This window comes from Moschus berezovskii, chromosome 1 (assembly GCF_049115385.1).
Source record: "Moschus berezovskii isolate FMDL1 chromosome 1, NW_MosBer_1.0, whole genome shotgun sequence".
Classification (NCBI taxonomy): Eukaryota; Metazoa; Chordata; class Mammalia; order Artiodactyla; family Moschidae; genus Moschus; species Moschus berezovskii.
Genome location: NC_142460.1, coordinates 3007672 through 3032804, shown reverse-complemented (window position 1 = coordinate 3032804; position 25133 = coordinate 3007672). Strand labels below are relative to the sequence as shown.

The 25133-nt window shown below is 52.6% G+C and overlaps 1 protein-coding gene and 1 non-coding gene across 4 annotated transcripts in view; both read right to left on the bottom strand.

Moving 5' to 3' along the window:
* The window catches only part of ADARB1 (adenosine deaminase RNA specific B1), a 119468-nt gene that overhangs the window by 60072 nt on the left and 34263 nt on the right, over positions 1–25133 (bottom strand). For all 3 annotated transcript variants that reach the window (XR_016037115.1, XM_088834827.1, XM_088834829.1), the window contains exon 3: positions 14183–14319. Coding sequence is in view for 2 of the 3 variants with exons in the window: in XM_088834827.1 (XP_088690953.1) it covers positions 14183–14319 (137 nt within the window). In the remaining variant the exon portion in view is untranslated. The remainder of the gene's footprint in view (positions 1–14182; positions 14320–25133) is intronic.
* On the bottom strand, positions 14529–14600 carry TRNAH-GUG (transfer RNA histidin (anticodon GUG)). The gene has a single exon. It is a non-coding gene; the product is annotated as a tRNA-Arg (tRNA).

Genomic DNA, 25133 nt, shown 5'->3' with positions numbered 1-25133 from the left:
AGACATTCTTCGTATAGTTCTTCTGTGTATTCTGGCCACTTCTTCTTAATATCTTCTGCTTCTGTTAGCTGTCCCCATGGAAACTCCACAAAAGGCCTTCTCACTGCCTTATCCCTGCAGACCCCAGCGGGTGCTACCATGTTCTGCAGGGCATGTGTGCAGCCAGGCCTCTCCAGGGCACTCACGGCTCACGATGATTCCGTGGGTGCAAGAGGACACAGTTTGGTTCTCAAGATACCTGGTGTGATGACACTGAGTCCATTTAGGGTCCTTTCAGCTAAAGGGAATACACAAGGGCAAACTAGCTTCCTACAAGCATGTGCACAAGCCCGCTTCACATCTGCTCTACAGTCACATCAAGAGGCAGCAAAGTGGCAGTTACATGCCTACAGCCTGCACTTCATAAACGGACAGCTTGCTTTTTCTCATCAAATGACATGACCCAATGCACAATGAATCTTCATCAAGTAATAAATGCCATATTCTCAAGAGTAAGCGTGAGGCAGAATCCACCAGAATGACAAGGCGAGTGGGGCCCTGACCATGCTGAGCCTGTGGCTGTGGTCAGGCGGGGCCCTCAAGGAGCACCACGGTTCTCTCTGCGTCTGAACTCATCTCAGAGCCACTCCACACGGAGTCCCCAGAGGTGAAGTAATGACTTCTCTCTGCATCTATCACAGTCTTCTTTCTTCTCACTTCCTTCTTCCACCTTTAGGATTATTTAAGAGAAGCGTAAAAACAGAATTCCCATGTTCGTGAGAATCAAGAGATTCACAGCAGAATGGCAATGATTTGCTGTTTCAGATAGGGATTCCAGAACCATTAAATTGACAGTTTATAATCTAAAGAAATACTTCAAAGCTCTTTTTCTAATTTAAAAAATACATCAATTTCGGACTTCAGCTGTCACATCTTTGCAAGTTAATAACTACTGAATTCCAAGAGAAAGTCATAAATAGTCAGGCACCATTTAGTATCTGACATTCCTGGTACCTAACTAACTTTATTTTTATCTAGGTCCTAGGGTAAAGACACCAAAATTTAATGTTCCTAGACTATTAATCTAGAATAAGACTCTTGAAAACTATTTTTCTACTCTTACAAGAAGGAAAAAAAGTTTATTATAATAGAATTCTAAACCCTCTAAATGAGTCAGTTATTCATTAGTCATATATAACCAACACATGGGAAATTGTAACAGTACTTGATTTAATACTAATATTATGGCACCTGAGAAATATCTCTTCATAAGAAAAGCAGCACTCACTCACTCACTCGTCCGACCGTCCTCTGGGGAGGAGTGGGCGTGAGGCAGGGCTGAGGAGGCAGACAGGGCAGGAAGCCAGTGCAAACAGCCCCAATGGCTCCGAGCCCGCCAGTGGATGAAGTGAGAAACAGCCAGACTCCACAAGTGGAGTGGAGCAGTACAGCAGGCAGGCCGGCCTGATGGCTCAGGTCTGGGGCAAAAGAGAAAGGATGCCTGGCTTTCAACCTGCGAGCCCAGAAGGATGGAGCTGCTGAGCTCAGAGGCCTGTAGGGGGTTGGAATGGGTCACGGGGAGTTCACTCTGATGTGCCAAGCTGGAGATGAGGTAGACCCCCAGAAGATGCAGGGGGCCCCGGGGTCTGAGTACAGAGAGCAAGAGAAAGGTCTGGGCTGGAGACTCAGGTGTGAGTCTCCTACACAGAGAGGAGGTGAGAGCCATGAGTGTGGATGGGATACACGCTGCTGGGTGGTTAGGAGAGGGAGCAGCCACGAGGTGGTGTGCACAGGACAGGTTTATCCAATGACCATCGCCTGTCGGTCACTACCCGTGCTTTCGCTCACTTAAACAGCACCAAATCTCAGTAAAGAAGACTCTGCAATGACCGCACAAGGGGGCAGCATGGACACAACCACCATCTGTTTCACGACCAGAAGGGATGCCAGTCAAGCCTCCGTGAGGGGAGCGGTGCAGTGCACCACCCGCATGAATGTACAGCACAGCCATGATCACAGCTTAGGGGCCTCCCTGCTGAAGCCCTGCTCTCCCTCCTACTAGCCTGGGGCCACAGGGACGTCTCAACCTCCTGGCTCCCAGGTGACACTGAAGGTTCCCTCCAGGCTTGCTGGGGAGACCAAGTGAGGACAGTGTGCAGGGCGGGGCAGGGGCCCCTCAGCTTTAGCTGCTCTTGTATTAGCAGCACCGCTTTATAGAGGAGCCTGCCAGCTGGGGAGGCTAAGTGACCTGTCCACGGTCACAACGGGGCAGGCAGCAGGACCCTGTTCAGAACCAAGGACACGCCCAGCTCAGACCCAGCGCTTCAACCTCTGCAACACAGCCACCACAGCAAAAGCACGGCCACTCAAGTTTACCTCTTTAGTATACTAAGATTCTACGGCCTTGTCAAAAGGACATGCACGTATTTCTCTAACACTGCACACTCCTGCTTTCCACGACAGAGCAGTTTCACGTGTACTAAAGCGAGTGCAGCTGTCAGTCTACTCACAACACTGCTCCACTCAGTGAAGATCACAGATCCAAGTGAGCTTTTTCCATTCTCTTTTCAAGTGACTTTACCAAGGAACTTTGGATTAAAATAAAAATCTACACAGCTCAAAGTAAAGCAGGTGTTGAATTAAAAAAAAAAAAAAAGCGGGGAGACACTTGAATTGAAATTAGGCCCTGAAATTAGTTCCAATACCCAATCACGGTGGACAGTGACTGCAGCCATGATATTAAAAGACGCTTGCTTCTTGGAAGAAAAGCTATGACCAACAGGCAGCATATTACAAAATGGAGACATCACTTGGCCAGCAAAGGTCCTTATAGTCAAGGCTATGGTTTTTCCAGCAGTCATGTATGAATGTAAGAGTTGGACCATAAAGAAGGCTGAGCACTGAAGAACTGATGCTTTCGAACTGTAGTGCTAGAGAAAACTCTTGAGTCCCTTGCACTGCAAGATCAAACCAGTCAATCCTAAAGGAAATCAACCCTGAATATTAATCGGAAGGCCTGATGCTGAAGCTGAAGCTCCAATACTTTGGCCACCTGATGGAAAAAGTCAACTCTTTGGAAAAGACCCTGATGCTGGGAAAGACTGAGGGCAGGAGAAGGGGGTGATAGATGAGACGGTTGGATGGCATCACTGACTCCGTGGACATGAGTTTGAGCAAGACAGTACTCAAGATCCGGGAGACAGTGGAGGACAGGAGCCTGGCGTGCTGCCATTCATGGGGCTGCAAAGGGTTGGACACAACTGAGCAACTGAACAAAGTCACCTATGGCAAGGAAGTAGCCACAGATGGTGGTAGGCAGATGGCTCAAGTGTTCCATGGATGACGGAGGTGATTCACAAGTGGCTATGGTGGCCCATGGATGAGGCCATCTCAAACCCAAGAGGCCTGGGCTGTGCAGGGAGGGCTTGGACACCTAGCTAAAGATGAAAGGAAAGTCTGAAATAAACACTGCCGTCAAGTCTGAACATAAATTTGAAGCTAAACTGAGTATACAATTGATAGTCATGATTGGATAGGTATTTTTTTCTCTATTGTATATTTTTTAATTTATTTTTTAATTGAAGGATAATTGCTTTACAGAATTTTAAACAGCAACATGAATCAGCCATAGGTATATATATATGTATGTTTTTCTTTAAACATTATTTTTTGAAGCATCTTTTAAAATGCTTTAGCTATTACTGATTACTTAAATTAGAACATAAACTTTTTGAAATACAAAGTAAATCTGGCTGGTTCTTCAAAGACAGAGTGACTTTGCTCAATCTAGAGTAGAAAACCTCTGGCCTAGTTGATCTATTTATAAATGATTCCAGGGTTGTCGTTTTTTAACTGGGTGTGTGTAGATGAAAGAGCTGATGTGAACGTATGTATGTACAAGGAAGGTTCAGTTCAGTTCAGTTGCTCAGCCGTGTCTGACTCTTTGTGACCCATGTACTGCAGCACACCAGCCTTCCCTGTCCATCACCAACTCCTGTAGCTTGCTCAAACTCATGTCCATTGAGTGGGTGATGCCATCCAACCATCTCATCCTCTGTTGTCCCCTTCTCCTCCTGCCTTCAATCTTGCCCAGCTTCAGGGTCTTTTCCAATGAGTCAGTTCTTTGCATCAAGTGGCCAAAGTATTGGAGTTCCAGCTTTACCATCAGTCCTTCCAAAGAATATTCAGGATTGATTTCCTTTAGGATAGATTGGTTTGATCTCCACGCAGTCCAAGAACTCTCAACAGTCTTCTCCAACACCATAGGACAAAAGCATCAATTCTTCGGTACTCAGCTTTCTTTATGGTCCAACTCTTACATCCATACAAAACTACTTGAAAAACCAGAGCTTTGATTAGATGGACCTTTGCTGGCAAAGTCTCTGCTTTTTAATATGCTGCCTAGGTTGGTTACAGCTTTTCTTCCAAGGAGCAAGCATCCTTTAATTTCATGGCTGCAGTCACCATCCGCAGTGATTCTGGAGCCCTAGAAAAGAAAGTTTGTCACAACGAAGGAACAAGAGGACAGAAGTGACCAGATTTGAGTAAAGACTTCAGCAAGACTGAAAGGGAAGAGACAATTAGAAAAGAGATGAGACGCGTGAAAGCCTGGACTGCAGGTGGCGCCTGAGGCATGCAACTCATGAGGCTGAGAAGCAGACACGAGGGGCGCTCTCAGGGCTGCGAGGGGGCCTCAGGCTGTGAGGGTCTGAGTCTGCCACCAAATGGACGCCGTGTGCAAGCAGACGGCGATAGAAGGCAGCAACGAGAACCCACATCTTTGTCCCTGGAATCCACGACTGGAGAGCACCACGGGGGTCAAGACCAAAGCAGCCTGGTTACTGAGGCAGTGAGGCTGGGCTGCAGGGCAGCAGCAGGGCGTCGCCCCGTCTGAGAGGGGGTGACCCAGCTCAGGTCCCTCAAGCTGATCCCCTACGAAGCTGGGGGCCTAGGAGACCCCTAGTCCCAGGGTGGGGCAGCCCACAGCCCTCACCGCACCTGCAGACCTGTGTCCCCAAACTGCCAGGAGGCCATCCGGAGACGTGAGTGTCATCCTGGATGGACATGCACAAGGAGGTGTGGGAGCAGGTCCCTTACTCGCTCTGGCCCGCAGGGATCTCTACTGGCTGGGGTGTGCCTTCACCCCCAAAGTCTAGCACTCTGGGATCGCGTAGGCAGAATCTGAGCCACGACTTGGAGGCTGTGGATTACACCATGGACCCCAGCAACTGCCTGGCCAGACCCGACCCCCACTCCAGACCCTGTCCTCGTGCACACTGCTGCAAGACCAGCCTCAGGAGAGCAAGTGAGGGTGGGGACAGGACAACACAGTGGCCGTGGGCTTCAACACAGCCGTAGGGCTGCGAGACACGGGTTCATGGAAGAGGAGTTTTAAACTGTACATGCGACGAGTTGACTCACTGGAAAAGACTCTGATGCTGGGAAAGGTTGGGGGCGGGAGGAGAAGGGGACGACCAAGAATGAGATGGCTGGATGGCATCACCGACTCTGTGGACATGAGTTTGAGTGAACTCCGGGATGGACAGGGAGGCCTGGCGTGCTGTGATTCATGGGGTCGCAGAGAGTCGGACACGACTGAGTGACCGAACTGAACTGAGTCACATTATTTCTTCACTTTAGTTACTCTTCACTAAAGATCAAACACACATATACAAATTTTGGTTAGTCTTATTAAAATTAGCAATCTGTTACCACACATTTAGAACTTGAGAGTACAGACTGGGATTTTTTTTTCTTTTGCATTTTTTCTTAATTATTGCCTATTTGAAATATTAAGCTAAAACAGTAGAACTACAGAATTATGTTACACATAAAGAAGCAAAGCAGTACTGTTTTAAAGATGAGAACAAATTACGCGACTGTGCTTTCCAAGACTGTAACACAGACTCAGTTTATTAGTATGCTGCTGCTGCTGCTGCTAAGTTACTCCAGTCATGTCTGACTTGTGCGACCCCATAGACAGCAGCCCACCAGGCTCCCCCGTGCCTGGGATTCTCCAGGCAAGAACACTGGAGTGGGTTACCATTTCCTTCTCCAATGCATTAAAGTGAAAAGTGAAAGTGAAGTCGCCCAATTGTGTCCGACTCTTAGTGACCCCATGGACTGCAGCCCACCAGGCTCCTCGTCCATGGGATTTTCCAGGCAAGAAGTACTGGAGTGGGGTGCCATTGCCTTCTCCGAATTTATTAGTACAGTTAAACATAAATTATTTGATAAAATTTATAAATCAGGTCACTCAGTAAACTAAACCAGCTGTGTCTCCTAGTTCCTTTAAAACGGTTAAAACAAAGAACCGAAACTTTCCTGCAGACTTTTCTACAGGAAGTTGGTCTCTGGGTTCAGGATGTGAAACAGGCGTTTCTCGTTACTGCAGCACGACCCCACAGCGCCACCTACTGTCTGAAGGCATCCGCCTGGGGCTCTGGGCACGCTGGACAGTGCGGTCTGCCCTCTGCACCACTCCGTCCTGGTTCTATGTCCGTGGCAGGCAATGACACAGAACACCACCAACAGACAAGGCCACTCTGTGACGAGGGTAGATGGGGACATCAGAGCGGGCCAGAGGGCGCCTCTGGGAAGAAGGAGACACGGTGGGGCTGTGCTAAGTGCACACACTATCAGCACACGTCTACCTACTCACAGAAAAGTGATTTTTATTGCATGTCAACTATATCTCAATAAAGTCGGCTTTAAAAAAAATCCGAGAAAAAAAATTGTATAAGAAAGTCATCATTCAGTTTGAAATAAAATAGAAGGTATGTAGATATCAAGAAGAAGGAATGAACGGATTCCAAACACTGAATCAATCAGTTGGAAAAGACTGGAAAACACGGTCTCTCTCATCAGGACAGCAGAGGACGGTGCCACCAGCTCTTGTCGCTGCGGCTGACATATCACGCGAGGAGACCGGGCCAGGAAGCTGGCAAACTGCCCCAAGCACAGAGCCATGTCAGGGAGGCCAAGGTTCAAACTCAGGCTGCAGCCACTTCTCACCGCCCACTCCACCACCCCAGACAATGCAAGAATGCAGGAAGAAGAGCATAACACTGAACAAAAAAGGCACGACCCAATGATAGGCTCGTTAAAATGCCCTCCATGCCCCCACCCCGACAGTTGCAGCCCCCTTGGGCCCACCAGGCTACTGGGATCCTCTCCTGTCCCCAATCCCCTGCTCCGTGCCCACCTCCCCGTACCGTCTGCCTGGAAAATATACAATGTTCAGGTCTCCCCACCCCCATGAAGCCTGCAGCCCCTGCCTGGAGAGCAGGTCACCTGCCTCTGCCCCGACTCCTGTCACAGCAGCAGCAGACACCACTGTCCTCACTTGCTTCCTACCCACCCCCGGCCACGTCCGTCCCCCAGGGCCTCCTATGCAGCACTGCAGAGGCCCGAGCGCCACCAGGAACCAAGAGACCCACCCTGTCCTCTAAGCGGCTCTGGGCTTTGTTCTTCCAGAATGGGGCCCATGAGCTCTCATCACCGCTGCCAACTGCCACCTGACAAACTCCAGGGAATGATGAGACCACATGGAATGTCCCAGTTCATGTTCAAAAGGTGGACCACAAACTCAGCAGCGGTCCACAGTGTCCTGGGCACAGCCAAGGGTGCATTAATAAGGTGGTCAGGAAACATCAATTTTCTGGAATTCTCCATGTGAACAGGAGGGGCAGGGGTCTCACAGATTCAGCCTTTCAAAGTTTAGAGTGGTGACTACATAACAAACCCGTCCACAAGAGGGCGATGCTAGTATTTCTAAAAATCCTTCCCTGAAGACACAGGGAAGAAAACCAAATTTTCCTGTATCTACAATGATCGAGCATCAGAGGACGGGATGGTTGGATGGCATCACTGACTCAATGGACACGAATCTGATTAAACTCCAGGAGATACTGGAGGACAGAGAAAACTGATAAGCTGTAGTCCATGAGGTCACAAAGACTTGGACACAACTTAGCAACTAGACAATATAAATGACTCTCTTAATTTTTCTTCCACACACCAGTCTTAAGTGTCTGGATCTATTATCTAGTATTGAGTCATGACAAGAGCTCAAAGCAGCTAGAAGAAAATCACCAATTAATCTCCAAGAACAACAGATACAATGGCACACAACACTGCAAAAGCAACTGAACTTTTATTTACCGAGTTGTACTTTTGAGGTTGTGCTGGGCTTAGTTGCTCAGTTGTGTCTGATTCTTTGCCACCCCATGGACTGTAGCCCACTAGACTCCTCTGTCCAAAGGATTCTTCAGGCAAGAAAACTGGAGAGGGTTGCCATGCCATCCTCTAGGGGAATCTTCCCAACCCAGGGATCAAACCCAGGTCTCCCACATTGCAGGCAGATTATTTACTGTTTGAGCCCCCAGGGAAGCCCACTAGTGAGGTTAACTGTGCGCTATTTTGCCTGCAGCCACCCTCAGCCAGGGATATGCAGAGAAGGCACATGGGGGCCCCTCCTGGGCCCTCGCTGGGACGCTGCCCCCTGGGAGAGGTCCCACCCCTGGCCTGCAGGTCCCCCCACAGCCAACGCTGCCTGGTGGCAACCATGACTGTCCCCTGCTACCAGCAGCATCAGTGGGTGCTGTCTGTCCCACCCACCCTAGTCCCAAGGGCCTCAGTTAGTGCCTGCCCACAGGTGTAAGGCACGTGTCTGCTAGATAAATGACAGAGTGGGTCCCGACTGCACCAGAGATCGGCCATGAACATTGCTGCAGGTGCTGATAGGAAGCAGGTGCTAAGAAGCTTCACTCGGACATTCCCTGCCATCTGAGCCCCTGCCTGAGGCCCTGGAGCTGAGAAAGGAGGCGCCTCAGGAGCCCGGGATGGTGAAGGGGGCACCCCCAGCTATGCAGACCAGGCAGGAGACCATGAACCCAGTGCCTGGTCTGCACCGTCACCCACCATGATGGGTGGGGAGGAGGCCAGAGCTGGACTGCGGTTGGGGGCGACAGCCTGGGGAGAGTCCTCCCAGCAGGTGAGCTCCAGGTGGGGGGAGAAGATGGAGCTCTTCCCTCCCCCCAGCTCCAGGCCCTGGTCCACTCACCCCAGCCTCGCCCCAAGCCCAGGCCCCCCAGAAGTCCAGCTGTCGCACGCTCCACGCACCTGACCACTTAGCAGGCCCCCATCCTTCCCAGCCTGTCTGATGGGCAGTGAGGCGCAGAAGCAGGCCGGCAGTTCCAGAATGCCCTCCTGGCTCTGCTGAGCCTGTAAGGCCTCCCTGTGAGTATGCTCACAGCGGTCTCTAACTGGCTATTATGCACTGGGTGCCGAGACAGAGACAGCCTCAGGGCTTCCCTGGGCACCGGGAGCGCCAAGCAGCAGGAGGAGGGAGGGGTGAGCAGGGGAGGGCTCCCCGGGAACCAGCCTCTCCACTCTGGCTTCAAGTCCACGCACGCAGCCTCAGTCAAGGGCCGCGGCCAGGGGCTCAGACTCTAGGCTGCACATATCTCGGGACAGGCCCCAGAAGTAGAACGCCAGACCCACCTGGGGCCCAGGTGCCCACCTTGGGGATGGTTCTGGGAGGATTCCCCAAGTGGCTTTCGGGCTGGTGCTGGCCCAACCTCCAGACATGCTGGGTTCCACTGCCAGTGGGCACTGCTTCACATGTTCCCTGGCCACCCCGATTTCATTTCTGGTGCCAAACCTGTGCAAGCTTTCCTGCCCGTTTTTCCCCGCTGTGTTGTCCATACTGGTTTGTAGGGACGCACAGGCATCATGTGCTTTAGAGGCCACGCAGTCCTCTGCCTGTCTGGGACACTCCGATCAGGTACACACCCTGCGGGGCACACGCCTGTGTCAGCCACATACCTCAACCAGGCGCAGGTGCAGTAAGTTCTCCCCAGCCAGTGGGTGTTGGCACCACACCCCATTCCACACCGTGCTTCCCCCTCCCCCTTGATGGTGGCAGAGCTGCAGACATGATGGGCCGACGGCCACAGGAGGCATGGGGAAGGGATGTGAGGATATGATGAAGGTCCCGAATCAGCTGGCTCAATTAGTGTAAAGGGGACTTCCCTGGGTGGGCTCACCCCAAATAGGGTGGAGGAAAGAAATCCGAATGGGAGGCAGCAGAAGAGGCTCCCTCCCCTTCCCGTGTCCAGGGGTTGGGGCCAAAGGCCTGCATCCTGCAACCACAAGTGACTCGGTGGTCACTGGCTGGGTAGGGCCCCTGGGCCTCTAAACTCTGGACCAGGTGAGAGCAGCAGCAAGGAATCTGGCCCTGACTCTGAGACAGCTGGAGGACATTTGCTGCAGTCTGTTTCATAGTGACAAGAAGTTAGTTCACGGGCATGCTGACCACCGATGCTTCCAAGGACAGAACTGGGTTCACATTCCGCACTGAGCCTGCGGGTGACCTGTGGTGGCTCAGAAAGTGTGGTTGGCCAGACACTGGCCACGCCAACTGCACCAACCACAACCACTGCGCCAACCACGCCCACTATGCTGGCCACACCCACAGTGCAGGCCACACCCACGACTGGGCTCATTGGACCCTGAGTGCGCCTCTTCCACGTGGCCTGGGGAAGCAGGCCCTCGCTGCCCAATGAGTGATGACTGAACCACCAAGGTTCACATGCAGAAGCCTCCAGGAGAAGAGCACAGTCCCCGGCAGGATCCATTTCCCGCTTGGCTTCCTGGTTCCCGAGCAGAAGAGCGAACACTGGCAGACCTGAGCTGGGTGGACCTCGGTTCCCTGGGCAGCACCGGGGTCCCACAGGGCCAGTCTCTGCACCTGGCTGCCCGAGACCCATGACCTCACAAACAGGGATGCTTCTGCCTGGACGCGCCTTGTTGAGCTGACGCTGATGAGTCAGGCAGGCCACACAAGGACACCTTCTCGGCAGCAGTGACTCATGCCAGAAGCACACTGAGACACTCTTCATTCTCAGCCAAACTTTTCTTTAGTTCACTGACCTTCAGAAGTGTTTGTAAACTGAAGTGTCATCTGTGTTAAACAGATTCTGTTAGCCAATAAATCACAGTAAAGGGAAAAGTCAAGTTTCTATCCCAATATGTAAGGATTTAGCCACCTGCCTAAGCACCAGGTGCCCTCACAGCGCTGCCTCCCGCTTCCCCCATTGCTGGTGTTAGTTAGGAGCACCTGGGGTCACCTGCACCTGCCAGGGCCTGCCTGATGCCCCAGGGGACCCCTCCCAGGCCCACAGCTACCCCAGCTTTCAGAACACCCAGCAGGCCTGTGAGGATCTTGATGCCACCCCGTCCCTGACAGACCCTCCTTGCCACTTTCTTCTCTCTGCCAAGGCTCCTGTCAGTGGTAGCCATGTGTGGACGTGGTCTGGTTGTCACAGGGCTGGGGCGCTCGGGCACTATATGGGGAGAGGGAAATGTGTGAGACAAGCAGGACTGTCCCAGAAATAACTGTCCTGCCCGAAGGACTGACATGCAGGTGACAGATTCATGGGGACACAAGCCCAGGCCTGTTTCAATACAGTCACAACTTGCCACACACCCAGCAGTCCAGAGTGTAACTGCTGTGTGAAGGCAGAGTGGGTTGCATCCTGCTGCTCTGAGAGCCAGTCCATGAGCGGAGGGCCATCCCACTCAGGTTAGCACCGCAGTCCCACGTCACCGTCACAGCGCCTGCATCTCCGCATCTGCAGGTGTCTGCGCAGCGAAGGGCACGCACAGGTCCACGTGAGAACTACTTCACTGTGCGTCTTGACTTCTCTTTTACTGCATTTGGGTGTGGTCATAATTATAATGACTTCATTTCAGAATTAGAAGGGGAGTCTATACATATTTGTCATAAGCAGATTGAGGGGATTGGTGGCAATGAGAAACTGGGGAAAGCCTCAGCGTCTGAGCAGAGCCAGGCCTCCCCGGAACCCCCTCAAATTAACCCCCTGAGGGAGCTTAAGGGCTTCCCAGGTGGCACTAGTGGTAAAGAGCCCGCCTGCCAATGTAGGAGATGTAAGGAACTCGGCTCGATCCCTGGGTGGGGAAGATCCGCTGGACGAGGGCATGGCAACCCACTCCAGTATTGCCTGGAGAATCCCATGGACAGAGGAGCCTGACGGGCTACAGTCCATAGGGTCGCAAAGAATCAGACAGGACTGAAGCAACTTGGCCTGCACAGCACGCATGGGGCCTTAAACTCTGCAGGGGCTCCACAGCACGACCTCAAGAGGCCCCAGCCTTGGAAGGCGTTCTCACCTGTGAGACACAGGAAGCAACTTCCGCCTGTTTAAGGAGCAAGAGAGGTGGAAGCAGGGACTGGCCTGGAGCTAAAAATACAGGCTGCCTGCAGCGCTCCCGCCAGACGGCAAACAGGGCTACTGACCAGGAGCGCGTCAGCCAAGAGATACTTTATCCAGCCAGAAACTTGCATGCTTTTTTCTTTTTCAAATCACTGTGAAAAAAAAGATTAATACACGGGATTACAGTTGCTAGAATTAGCTCTCATTTTATGAAACAAATGAGCAGTGTCTACTCTGCAGGTTCCGCCTATCAGCACAGACTCGGCAGAAGACCTGATTCCTGACACTGGTGTCTGACCATTCCGCCCTCCGTTCTGCTTCAGGTGCCACCTTTTGTCCTTGCTTTTTTTCCTGTGCCTTCAGGGACAACTGACTTGTGCACAGGATCGAAAACAATTCACTTCTGCAGTGCATGCTTGCTGCTGCTGCTAAGTCGCTTCAGTCGTGTCCGACTCTGCGCGACCCCATAGACGGCAGCCCACCAGGCTCTGCCATCCCTGGGATTCTCCAGGCAAGAGTACTGGAGTGGGTTGCCATTTCCTTCTCCTACGTCACATTAAAAAACACTTTCTAATTCACTTCAACAGCATAATTAAAGCGATAGTTTACATCGCATTATAATTGGCTCTGTGGCTTAGCTGTGAAAGCACCTGTCTAGTAAACAGGAGATCTTGGGTTTCAATCCCAGATGGGCCTAAGAGGGCAATGTTTTGGGGGCTTCCCTGATGGCACAGTAGTAATGAATCCACCTGCCAGTGCAGGAGATACAGGTCCAATCCCTAGGTCAGGAAGATCCCCTGGAGAAGAAAATAGCAACCCACTCCAGCATTCTTGACTAGGAAGTCTCATGGACAGAGGAGCCTGGTGAACCACAGTCCATGGGGTCATAAAGAGTCAGACACGACTGGGCGACTAAACAACAAGAACGTTACATCTACAGCCCCCTGGATGTAGGTGGCCATAAGTCACAGCTCACTTGCAGTGCTCAAGCATGGTCTCACTCTGGGCTTTTTACCATCTCCCAATCAACTCTGGCTACAGAGAAATTGATTTAAGGTCACTAATTGAGCTAAAAGATGAGTTGTGGTTAAAAATACAACTCCATCCCACTGGCACAAGCAGTGGTAAAAATTTTCATGGTTTTGCCCTTTCCATACACTTGCTGGCTACGTACGAAAGAAAAAAAAGAAAACAGAAAGAAAGTGCCAGTTGAAGATTAGACAGAACCTCTTCTAAAGGCTTCCCTGGAAACCAGGGACCTGACGTTCCCGATGTCTGCGGACACAGAAGCGACAGGCGGGCCATCCAGGCACAGTCCTGGGCCCTGCAGTCAGGCATGGTACAGCTCCTGCCCCTAACCAACCCCATGGGCTCCACGCTCACTGAGGCCCAGAGAGGGCTGTGTCCTGGCTGACGTGCCTCCGCCCCCAGTGAGGGAGTGGACGAACGCAGAACGCCCTCTCTCTGCACGCAGCAGCCTCTGGCAGCCGCTTCCTATAACACTTCTTCCCCAAGGAAAACCTCCGTCAAAGTTCAGCGCGCGGCCTTCCTGACTCAGTCACTCTCAGGCCACAAACTAACCTTAGTCATACTAACTACCGGGATCTTGACAGTCGTCTCAGCTTCCCTCAGAAGCAGACGCTGAATCATGTAATAGTCACCAACAATCAGTACGAAGAAATGTTCTTTTAATTACCTGAAAGAAAGTAATCTGCGGTAAAGGCTTTACAGCGAGTCCCCGGGAGGGCCCAGCCCTTGGCCACCCGGGGCGGCCACTGGGGGGCAGCAGAGCGCCGGCTGAGAGGCTGTGGGGACAGGAACCGACCATCTGTAGGAAGCTCCTAACAAAATGCATTTTAAACAGCCAGCCAAAAGGCTTAACTAATGAGTTTACGTGGGGCCAGAGGCATTTTTTATGAGTCGAAAGTTAGCAGAGGTTTACAGCTTACAGGTTCCACTCTTACCGTGAATCCCACGAGTTCCTGTGCCGCCTGGGCCCTGCGGAGCGGGTGGAGCCGAGATGATCCGAGCGTGGCGCCCGCTGGGCAGGCTTCCTTCAGGCCCTTGTCCAGCTCTCCATGCCGACCGGAAAGCCTTCCCCCTGTAACAGACGGTTCCCGTGCTTCATGGTAACTTTAACACAACAAGAAAGCCTTTCCACCATCGCAGAAGTCAGAGTGAAAAAGTGAAGTCCCTCAGTCGTGTCCGACTCTGCGGCCCCGTGGACTGTAGCCCACCAGGATCCTCCGTCCATGGGGTTTCCCAGGCAAGAATACTGGAGTGGGTTGCCATTTCCTTCTCCAGGGGATCTTCCCCACCCAGGGATCGAACCTGGGTCTCCTGCATCGCAGGCAGACGCTTTAACCTCTGAGCCACCAGGGAAGCCAAGTCCCTAACACATGCTGCTCATGAAAAGTCCTCTCCCAGGGAACTGATCCTGCAGGCTGCACAACACAGCCCCCCAAAAACCAGTCCTCTCTTGAATATGGGGGCTTCCCTGGTGGCTCAGCAGTAAGGAATCGGCCAATGCAGGAGACACAGGTTCAATCCTTGGGCCGGGGAGAACCCCTGGAGAAGAAAATGGCAACCCACTCCAGTATTCTTGCCTGGAGAATTCCATGAACAGGGGAGCCTGGCAGGCTACAGTCCATGGGATCATAAAGAGTCAGACACAACTGAGCGACTGAACAACAACTCCTAGATATGTCTCCCTTACTTCGAATGTGCTCTTGATCTTTAAAGCAGATACCGCATGATGACGTCCACCTTCACCCCCTGCCACATCAGGCAGGTGCGCACATGACTCACACCATCAGTTCTCCACTCGCCAACAGGCCAGCGCAAACAAGCACCAGCCCACACGCCAAGGAATGAGGCCTAGGGCACAGTCCTGTCCGGACCCATCTTCCGAGACAGCAGACGCTACCCGCGCAGGCCTGTGCACACGCGTGAGTCCAGACAGACCCGGGGCTGCAGGCTCGGCATCCCCCCACCCCTTCCCGCCCAGGTCAGCGCCGACAGCCAGCCCTGTGTCTGGAGCGGAGCCCAGGAAACTACCCTCCAGATCACTTCCTCCCGACCAGTGGGATGATGGAACTTGCTGATATACCTGCGAGACGTAACAAGGGAGCGCCCGTATTTTCTTTCTGAAAAACAAACTGATATCCAAACGACACCTGCTTCTCCAGTGCAGACCAACTGGCCCGCGTCTGTGGGGAGAGTGGTGAGTCTGAGGGACAGTGGCAAGACAGAGGAGGACAGTGCACCTGACCCTGGTGCGGCCAAGCTGTGCAGACCCCCATCGCCAGCCACCAGGACCCTACCTCTGCATAGCTACAGCTGCAGGTCCTCAGGCTCCGCCACACCTCTCTGCTGTGACGGGCTCCGATGCCCCTAGAACGTGTGCCAGTGAGGACAGGGCACACGGCGTCCCCATCTCCTTTGGCAGCATCACCAGGTGTGACAGGCACTTGCTGCAGAGCCCCGCAGGCCTGGGGTTAGAGGTCACATAGTCGTCTTGTCCTGCACAGAGGTTCTGAGCCGAGTGCCCAGAGTCGTGCCCAGTGCTGCCCACCCATCATCACCCAGCTGCAGGAGGTGCCAGTCATGTCACTCACGAAGCCTCCTTGGGCAGGACACTAAGAACCAATGAACCCAGGCATCAGCCTGAACGATGGCCCCAGACACGTGGCCAACCTCCAGATATTTGGGCAAGCTCAGCTGAGGTGCCCATCACTGTGGAGCACAGACAGGCCATCCACACATGCCCCGCAAATCCCTGACCCATGAAGACACAAGCAGAACAACATCGTGGTTGTTCTCTGAAGCTGAGTCTTGGGTGCGTAAGTTAAGCAGCAAGAGACCCCCTGGAATGGAGCTACTCCAAAAATCTTGTAAACTTAGGTAAAATGAGCAAATTCAAAGAAAAATGCAACTCTTCAAAGCTGACTCAGGAAGAAATGGAAAATCTGACTTGACTACCAACATTAAAGAAGTAGAATCAAGAGAGAAAAAAAATCACTGTACGAACAAGTCCATGCCTGGATGGCTCCCCCAGGAAGTTCGCCCGACACTCCGCAGGAACACATCTGCCAAGTGCAAGGAGGAACGAAGACGTGTCAGCCAAACTACTCCCAGGGACAGACGTAAACACTCTCGACAGCATCAGCGAATGCAGACCTGACTAATCCTGCATGATCTAGCTGGATTTGTGCTGGGAACACGAGAATGACTGCATGCGTGGAAATCTATCGATGTAATCCTCCACGCTAATAAACCTAGAGGGCCACAGGAGGACATCCCATGACCCCACTACAGGCAGCTCAGTAGCAGGCAGAGTTGAGCCGGATTCCAAGGGACACAGGCTTCCGCGCTGATGTAGAGAGAACGGCCAGCACAATGCTGCTTTGAAACACGGGACAGCGGCCATGTCCACATGGCAAGGGGCTGTGGTCAAGGAGGAGCTCGAGGAGACCGAGACATGTCTGCTTTTACCCTGGGTAGGGCAGAGGACGGACGTGTCATCAGAACCGCTCTCCTGACCCTCACGCCTCTGGAGGAGTCACGCAGCTTATAACACAGATGTAGGAGAAAATCACAAGGCACAGAAGACAAACCCACCCACGGTGCCCACAGTGTTAGGGAGCGCTGTCAGTAATGACAGAGCCCAGCACAGCTGACCCGGGACAACACGGCCACGCGTGGTGCCCTGAGTCCCCAGCTCCCCTGTGTCCTCGGGTGGTGCAGTGCTGTAGAACTGCTACTGACGGAAAGGTGACCCATTCACACCCAAGCTGGGCCAGGGCCAGCTGCACCTGCCACACTGTGAACCAGACGAGACCAGTGACAGCGGCACTGCCCGCAGCAGCACAGAGAGCCGAGGAGCCTGGGTGTAAAGGGTGGCAAGACCTCAAGGAAAGTCAGGAGAGGCAGTCAGAACGCTCCTGCCAGTCAAAGCGCAAGTGTGAGGCGCTCAGTTGTGTCTGACTCTTTGGGACCCCATGGACTGTAGCCTGCCAGGCTCCTCTGTCCGTGGGATTCTCCAGGGAGGAATACTGGAGTGGGCTGCCACTCCCTCCTCCAGGGGGTCTTCCTGGGATCCAAACCTGGGTTGAAACCTGGGTTTCCTATATTGTAGGCAGATTCTTCACCATCTGAACCATCAGGGAGGTTTCCTATTTCTTGCGAAAGAGAAGAAGAGAGACCCTGTGGGAGAAGGGAGAAGTGCGCAGGGAGCCAGGCTGCAGGGAGAGGAGGCCAGCTGATGGCGCAGGTTCAGGAGCCAGAACCCTGCCTGGCTCAATACACCTGGCACGCCACAGGAAAAGTGCAGGGCCTGGGCACCCTAAAACTCCGGAAGGGGTGGAGGGGGTGGGACACGGAGGAGCCCTGTCAGCTGGAGGCTCCATGGTCTCCAGCCCCTGACACACCCAGGCACCACTGCCACCGCCTCCTGGGGCCCTCTCCTGGTGGCTGCACCTGGCTCAGGACACTCACCTCTGACAGCAGCGTGACCACTCATTAGTCAGGCTGCAAGGGTTTCTGCAGGGCTTCACCTGTATCTGCTGACAAAAGGAGCTCAGATGCCACAGCAATGCTGGTGAAACAGGGTCAGGTGGGGCTGAGCTCGTGGGCACTAACTGCAAACACAGATCCAGTCCCATTACACAAACACGTCGCTTGGCACCCAATGGACTGCTGTGCCCTTGGAAACCTTGCTGACTGAATGAAGCTCTCGAATTTCCTTGAAAAGTGGTATTTATCATTATAATTTTACTAGACTGTGGAAATTAAGGCTTCGCTCTGCCCCCAAATAAGTATCTCACATTCTACCTTGCAGATGCGTAGCACCATTCGTAAGAGAGCAGATACACAAAGCAGACGCCCACTCCAGTCTTCTCGGGCTTCCCTGGTGGCTCAGCTGGTGAAGAATCCACCTGCAATACGGGAGACCTGGAGAAGGGGAAGGCTGCCCACTCCAGTACTCTGGCTTGGAGAAATCCATGGACTGCATGGGGTCGCAGAGTCGGACGCGACCGAGCTACTTTCACTCACTCAGTCTGCCCCCACATTCTGCCTTGCGGGCGTGCAGCACCGTCTGTGAGCATGCAGGTACACAAAGCAGGTTCCCTGATGTCAGAGATGCCGACTGTCCGAGACGCAAGGCTCCACGGGCTCAAGGCAGGGGACAGAAAACGGTCAGCAGAGGGATGCTGACACACAGGGCTACTTCCGCAGCACTGGTACCACCACTGCTTCAAGGGCTTACCCAGTCCTGCGATCTTCCACTAAAGGAGGCACCAGAGAAGGGGCCGCGGGGGGTGCCACTGGAGGAGGGGTTGCAGGGGACCCCCCCCGAGTCACAGGGAGGGCACTGGGAGGGGCCACGGGGGGCACCAGAGGAGGGGCCGCAGGGGGACCCCAAGTCACTGAGCCAGGCAGGGGGTGCGGACGCCCCTCAGCTGAGGCTGGGACTGAAAGCAGGAGGAGCCCCTCCGGATGCCTTTGGTAGGGGAGGGGCTCTCGGTTAAAGCTGGTGTGAGAGAGAGGAATCTGGGCTGTGTTTTCTGAAAGATCAGGCTGATAGCTCTGTGGGCAACGCCAGGGGTGGGGCCGGGACAGCTGGGGGGCAGAAGGATGACAGAGATGGAAACGTCAGGCTTTCCATTGGGAGGCTCAGTGGACAGGCCTTGGGGATGAGGCCTGTGGGTGGAGGATGGCATCAAAGCCGAGTGACTCTGAGGAGCCTCACTCCAAGGATCCTGGCTTCACCCAGAGGGCAGAGCTCCTCTTCAACAACTAGCATGAGAAAATGCAAAGGAAGTTCTAGAAGACAGGTGTCTTCAACTGTTCTGAACTAGGGAAACCTCTGAGCATTGATATTTCAGCTCTGATATAACAGAAGCTTCCCTGGCTAAGATTTCAGAAGAATCAAGTCGATCCTGGTATGTGACTGTTGTGGAGAAAAGCAGTAGCTTCATGTGGTAAAACTACAATAAACACTTAAATATAAAAACGTCCCGAGGAAGGGGACACCCAAGGAAGGGAAGTGGGGGGAGGGGCCACTGGCCCTCACTTCCTCTGGGAAGTCTATGAAGAAAGACTCGCCCGAGGAAATGATTCTCTAGTCCAGAGGCCTTGGTTTGATTTCATCCTCTTTTTGTATTATTTACATTCCACTTGGAATTCCCTGGTGGTCCAGTGGTTAGGACTCAGCGCTTCCAGTGCCAGGATCCAGGTTCAAACCCTGGCTGGGGACCCAAGACCCTTCACGCCGAGGAAACGCTCCGCACAGTACACCCGAGAACCACCCTCGTCATTGCTCCCAAGCAGGGCCCACTCCAGTCTGAGCCAGTGGGACGGGGTCCAGGGGAGAGCACTGGATCTACCTGGTCCTGAAGGCTCAGCCAGATACAGGTTCTCACGTGACCTTGGGACCACCCAGCAGGGCCTCAATTTACCAGCCTTTTATTCCCCCTGCATTTGGGGCTTAATAGCCCCAGTCAAAGTGGACTTTGTTCTGCTCGGTGAATTAAATCTACCCCACCTTCTGAGCAAGCAAGAGTACTGTCCTTTCCCTCATAAGAAAGATTCCTTTGGAATGAAACACTGACAGTTGCAACAACACGCTGGGTCTCTGAGTCATCGTGCTGAGTGAAATGAGCCAGAGAGGGACGCATGGCCCGATCCCGTCCACGTGAACCAGGAGCTGCAAAGGATCCACCGCGACAGGACGGGGCAGGGTGGGGGCGTTCACCACCTTCACAGGGCGATGCTCTGTGGGGCTCAACCGTCACCCGTTACAACATGTGCAGGGTCCGGGCATACGTCAACTGCACCCCCAAAAAGCTGCTGTTAAAAAAAAGACTACTTTGTTTTGTATTTTAAAACCCCACTTATTTTTTGGAGTGAACTGGTGAACATTATTGGAAATATTTTTATGACCTGAAGGAAATGTTATTTCTTTCAAGCTTTCAACAATCAAATGCTTCATGGGCAATTAAAGCATGTTGCAAATATTAAAACAATTCATTAAGTAGGTGGGAGGTTGCTCCCTGTCTGGATATATTTTATTGTGTTATGATCGTTTTTAGAGAAACCCAATGTTCCCAACACTAGGAATGAGCCCTGGGTCTCCACTGGAAGACAGCAGAGATGGAGCGGAAGAGAGAGAGACAGAGACCCAGAGAGGGAGAGACACACACAAAGAGGAGAGGCACACAGAGGCAAGAGCAGAGAGACAGCGAGGGAAGGCCAGAGGTGCACACGGGGACAGCGCGAGCTGCCCCCAGCGCCCGAGGCGCGGCCCCCCTGCCCCTCCAGCACTCGGGCCCAGGACAAGCGATGCTGACACGAGCTGCGGGCAGCACCGGCTTCACCAGCTCAGAGCAGGAGTGACTCCATCCTGGGCACAGGGCAGAGGCCTGGTCACCAGAACAGCAGGTGGGCAGGGACGGGCGTTCTGAGCCAGGCCCGTCCTCGGCCCCTGCTCCCTTCAGGACAAACCAGCGAGACCAATGGGTGAGCAGAGGACATGTCTTTGCCAAGGGGAGTCCAAAGACACACTGGCCTAGAGTGGAGCCTCACACCCCATCACAGCCGACAAACAACAGGGCCCAGAGCAGCAGGAGAGTGGGACCTGCCCCAGAGGATGCCCGCCTGCCCCTAGTCTGCAGCCGCCGCCCACAGACCCCAGGAAACGCACAAGGAAGGCCCTGCCACTCCCCCGAGAAACCCGGACTGGATCCTGAACAGAACAATTGGGGAAAACAAAATGCTCTCCAGACTGAAATGCACAAGCCAAGTATGGAAGGCAGACTGACAGGAAGAATTAACACGCAGAGCAAAACTCAGGAAGCTTCCTGTAACTGAAAGAAAGAACAAGGCTCTGAGACCTGCACAGACCACAGCGGACAAGCAGAGATGCTGGGGCAGCAGCCCTGGCAGGGAGCACAGGGATCCACCATTCACTGCAAGGTCTAAAAATACCAATAATGCGGAAACTGCCCTAAGGACGCATGTCCCTGAGTGACAACAGCGCCAGCTTCCGCCGTCACGTCCCTGTGTTGTTACATAAACCTGGGCCAGCCATCAACCTCTTGGATCCAATTCATGTGTCAAACTAACACGTTCTCAGAAGCTCTTAATTAAAGCCCAAACAAATGTGATCTCTGTATTTCTTAAGTAATGTTATAATTTTAAAAGCCATCAGTAAGGTTACATATCAAATACTGAAAATTAATATATCCTATTATCCATTGCAGGAAGATGAGCTGTCTAGACAGGAAAAACCTTTTATCATTTTTGATAGAAAGTTCTCAAATCTGTCTCCCTGCTCTTACATAAGATGAACTAAATATAAGTTTTTAACCAGAAAATGGTCTTTGGTTAGGGATCAGAGAGGAGAAGAGGGCAGGTCCCTAGAAGCAGGGAATAGCCAGCTGGCTGGGGGGCTGCGGGATCAGCCCTGTCACTCCAGATGAATAAATGAAGCTATTAAAAACTATGAGCTTAGACCCAGAGAGCCCGGGCCCGGCAGGGGGTGGGGGGGTTGGCAAGACCCCCACCAGCAAGAGACACGGGCAGAAGCCCTTCCATGGTGAGGAAGGCCAAGAGGCCCAGACCGGTGCCTGGGGCCCCTGGCAGCCAGGCGCAGCCGTCATCTCAGGAGGAGGGGGTGAGGTAGAGGACGGGGAGGATGGAGATGAGGCAGGCAGCCAGAGGGTCCCAGACCCTCAGAGGAGGGAAGAGGGCACACTTCCCAATGCTCCTCACGGTCGCCACAACCTTGGCCAGAAGCCTCTTGAGGACGTCAGTTACAGGAATTAAAATCTAGTGGCCAACTTCTCTCACAGAGACACAAAAACCATAACAAAAACACAAGCGCATTCAAACCCCAGCACGTGTGACAGTCTGTCACCACCAGCTCCTTGTGTTCATACCGAGGGCACGGTGGGCTGGATCTGAAAACAAATCAGCGCCCATGTCACCAGCGACAAGACTCCTCAGGGATCCAACTGGGGTTCTCCTGACTGCGCACGAGTGTGGTGAGCCTGGTGCTCTTCCCCAAAACCACCCGTGACTGTGGAAAAGAACTGAAAACACGGCAAGGAGAAACAAAGAATCCAAGAGGATGAAAGTCAGCATCCTTGCTAATCACGAAGGTGAAAACCAAGCACAGAGAAGTCTCCCCAACCCCGTCCTTCCTTTGGGAGGAGGAGGGCCGCAGGGCTCAGCGTCCTCAGAAGACTCTGGGTCCTTCGTCAGGAGGTTGTGAGAGAGGCGCAGGCTGAGGCAGGAGGGGGCAGTGGCCTGTGGGACCTCTGTCCTTTGTTTCCATGCATGACGCCCCCCGCCTGGTGGGCGCTGGGCAGAGGGAAACAGCGGCCCCACACCTTATCTAGAGGAGGGGTGCACCGAGGGGTCCTCAAGTCTGTGGAAACATAAAATTAGACACACAATGGTGTGTGTGTGTGTGTCCAGACACACCTTCCTAGGACAAATGAACAGAGCTGCAGTCAGACGCCCCGAGACCCTCTGGCCTGCCCCCTGCTTCAGGCATGTCTAACCACAGGTTGTGGCTGACCTCAAACCCATTCTCTGGTTTTGTTTTTTGCTTTTTAATGATGTTCAGCTTTTCTTTTGTTTATTTGCTCATTTATTTGAGGGTCTTCGTTGCTGCACATGGGCTTTCTCTAGCCGTGGCAAGCAGGAGCTACTCTTCGTTGCCCTGCGTGGGCTTCTCACTGTGGTGGCTTCTCTCGTGGAGCAACGGGCTGTAGGCGTGTGGGCTCCATGGGCTTCAGCAGTTATGGCACGTAGGCTCAGGAGTTTGGCGGATGGGCTTAGTTGCTCTGGGGCATGTGGGATCTTCCCAGAGAAGGACTCGAACCTGCGTCACCTGCACTGGCAGGCAGAGTCTTATCCACTGGACCACCAGGGGAGCCCCCATTCCTCTCTTTGGCACCTAACCAACAAGATGATATAGCCTTTCTTTTTTTGATATAACTATCAATTTATGGTAACCTATAAAGTGAATCATTAAGGAGAACTAAAAGTTGTAATTCATAACCCAAAACTGGGGTGTTCCTGAGTTTGCAGAGGGCCACGCACTCCCAAGTTCAGAAAGAACGGTTCTTGATCAATGATGGCTTTAATTTATCATGGACTTCAACGGCTAACTACTGTGTTTTTTTTTTATCATTATTACATTAGCTTTGCTTTATCATTCCATATTAGTTTAATATGGGCTATTTGGGTACACAGGGAGGAAATCTGGTCAGTTTTCCTGGACCAAAATTTTTCAATAACTAAACTTACCAGTATCATAAATGATCTCCAACCTTATGGCAAAACAGATGTATAGAGCACCTCTGAATTGTGATCTGGTAGAGATGCTTATCAGGAAATCATGTGCTGACTCTGAGGCTGTGAAATTTAACTAACTTGCAACACACTATCTAGGTAAATGTAACAATATTACCCAGCTATTTTTAAGTTTATGGGGCACACTTACATAATACAAAATGACAAGTATATGCTGCTGACAAATTTACTCAAACTGGCTCATTTAATTTCTTCCCAATTCTCCGGTAATGTTGGGTAGTTCTTCCAGTGGAAAGAAAGAACCCCGATTGTTGGAGATGTGCAAGAACCTTGCCGCTCACAGTGATCTAAAAAAGCTTTTAATTGAAAACAGTGATAAAGTCCACACCTTTCTTCCCAAGGCCCTGTCAAAGGGTCAGAAAAGGTACATTCTGGAGCCGAATGAGCTGAAATAGTGCTGAAAAGTCACCAAGGGGACTCAGCAGTGGAGGAAGCTGGGACAGGCGTCATGGCCGAAGGCAGGTGGACCCAGGCTGACTCATGTGAGTGGAAGGAACCATGTGCAGGACGGCAGGGCAGGGGATTCAGGACTAAGGAGCCAAGAGCAGGACTTGAGAGTGACAGCCAAAAGACAGGCCGAGAGCCTGCAGGGGGCCCAAGCACGGGCCTGGAGGGGAAGCAGCCGGGAGCAAAGGCAGTCCTAAGTCAGCTGAGCAGCACTCAAGGCCACGCACGGACATGACGGGACAGCAGGAGACCTACCTGCAGAAGAACAAGCACAGCCATCCTGACTTCCCATCACAGACACCAGACCCTGGTGATACTAGAGAATACTTGCCAAGTTCCAAAGGAAAGTGACACGGACCAAGAATTCTAGACCCAGCCAATGATCGATAGAGTTCAGGAACCAAAAAAACCCACGTCTGAAGGCTGTGTGCAGGAACAGCTGGGCGTTCCATAAGGAAGTGGATGAAGGAGGTGCACCAGCAAAGGAGGGCCGGAAGCTAAGAGACGAATGTCACGGGGTGTGAGGACCCACAGGCACGCAGGAGGTGCCGCCTGAATGTCCTCTTTGCGGGCAGGAGCTCTGTGATTCGGAACTGCATGTTCTGCTACTTGGCTCTGCACTGAAATACGTCTATGTGATCGCAGTACTATACACGCCGCTTTCCTTCTGTCAACGTTCCTGGACTAACACTGTAGAAAAAGCACAGAAAGCCTAAAATAATGGTAGATGAGAAACAGACTACAAATGTTTAGAGCTTAGTCAATATAAATCTAAAAATGTAACTCGCGAAAGTCAAGCACTGGAGAGGCGCTGCTTGCTGGCTCTGCACAGGAACAGAAGTGAGACGAAGTGAGGACGGTCAGGACCAGAAGGATGGGGAAGCAAAGGAGCTGTGCACCGTCAACTGCTCACCTCGGGGCGCACAGAGGGCAGAAGGGGACGGGTGACTTCGTTCCTACCACATGCTCACAGCACTCTGGGCTTTTAAATAGTTAAACTGCAAGGGCACCCTCACCCATCAGGGCATACTGAACAACTGCAGTCCATCTGCCGGACAGAAGGACGAGCTCTCCTGGTAAACA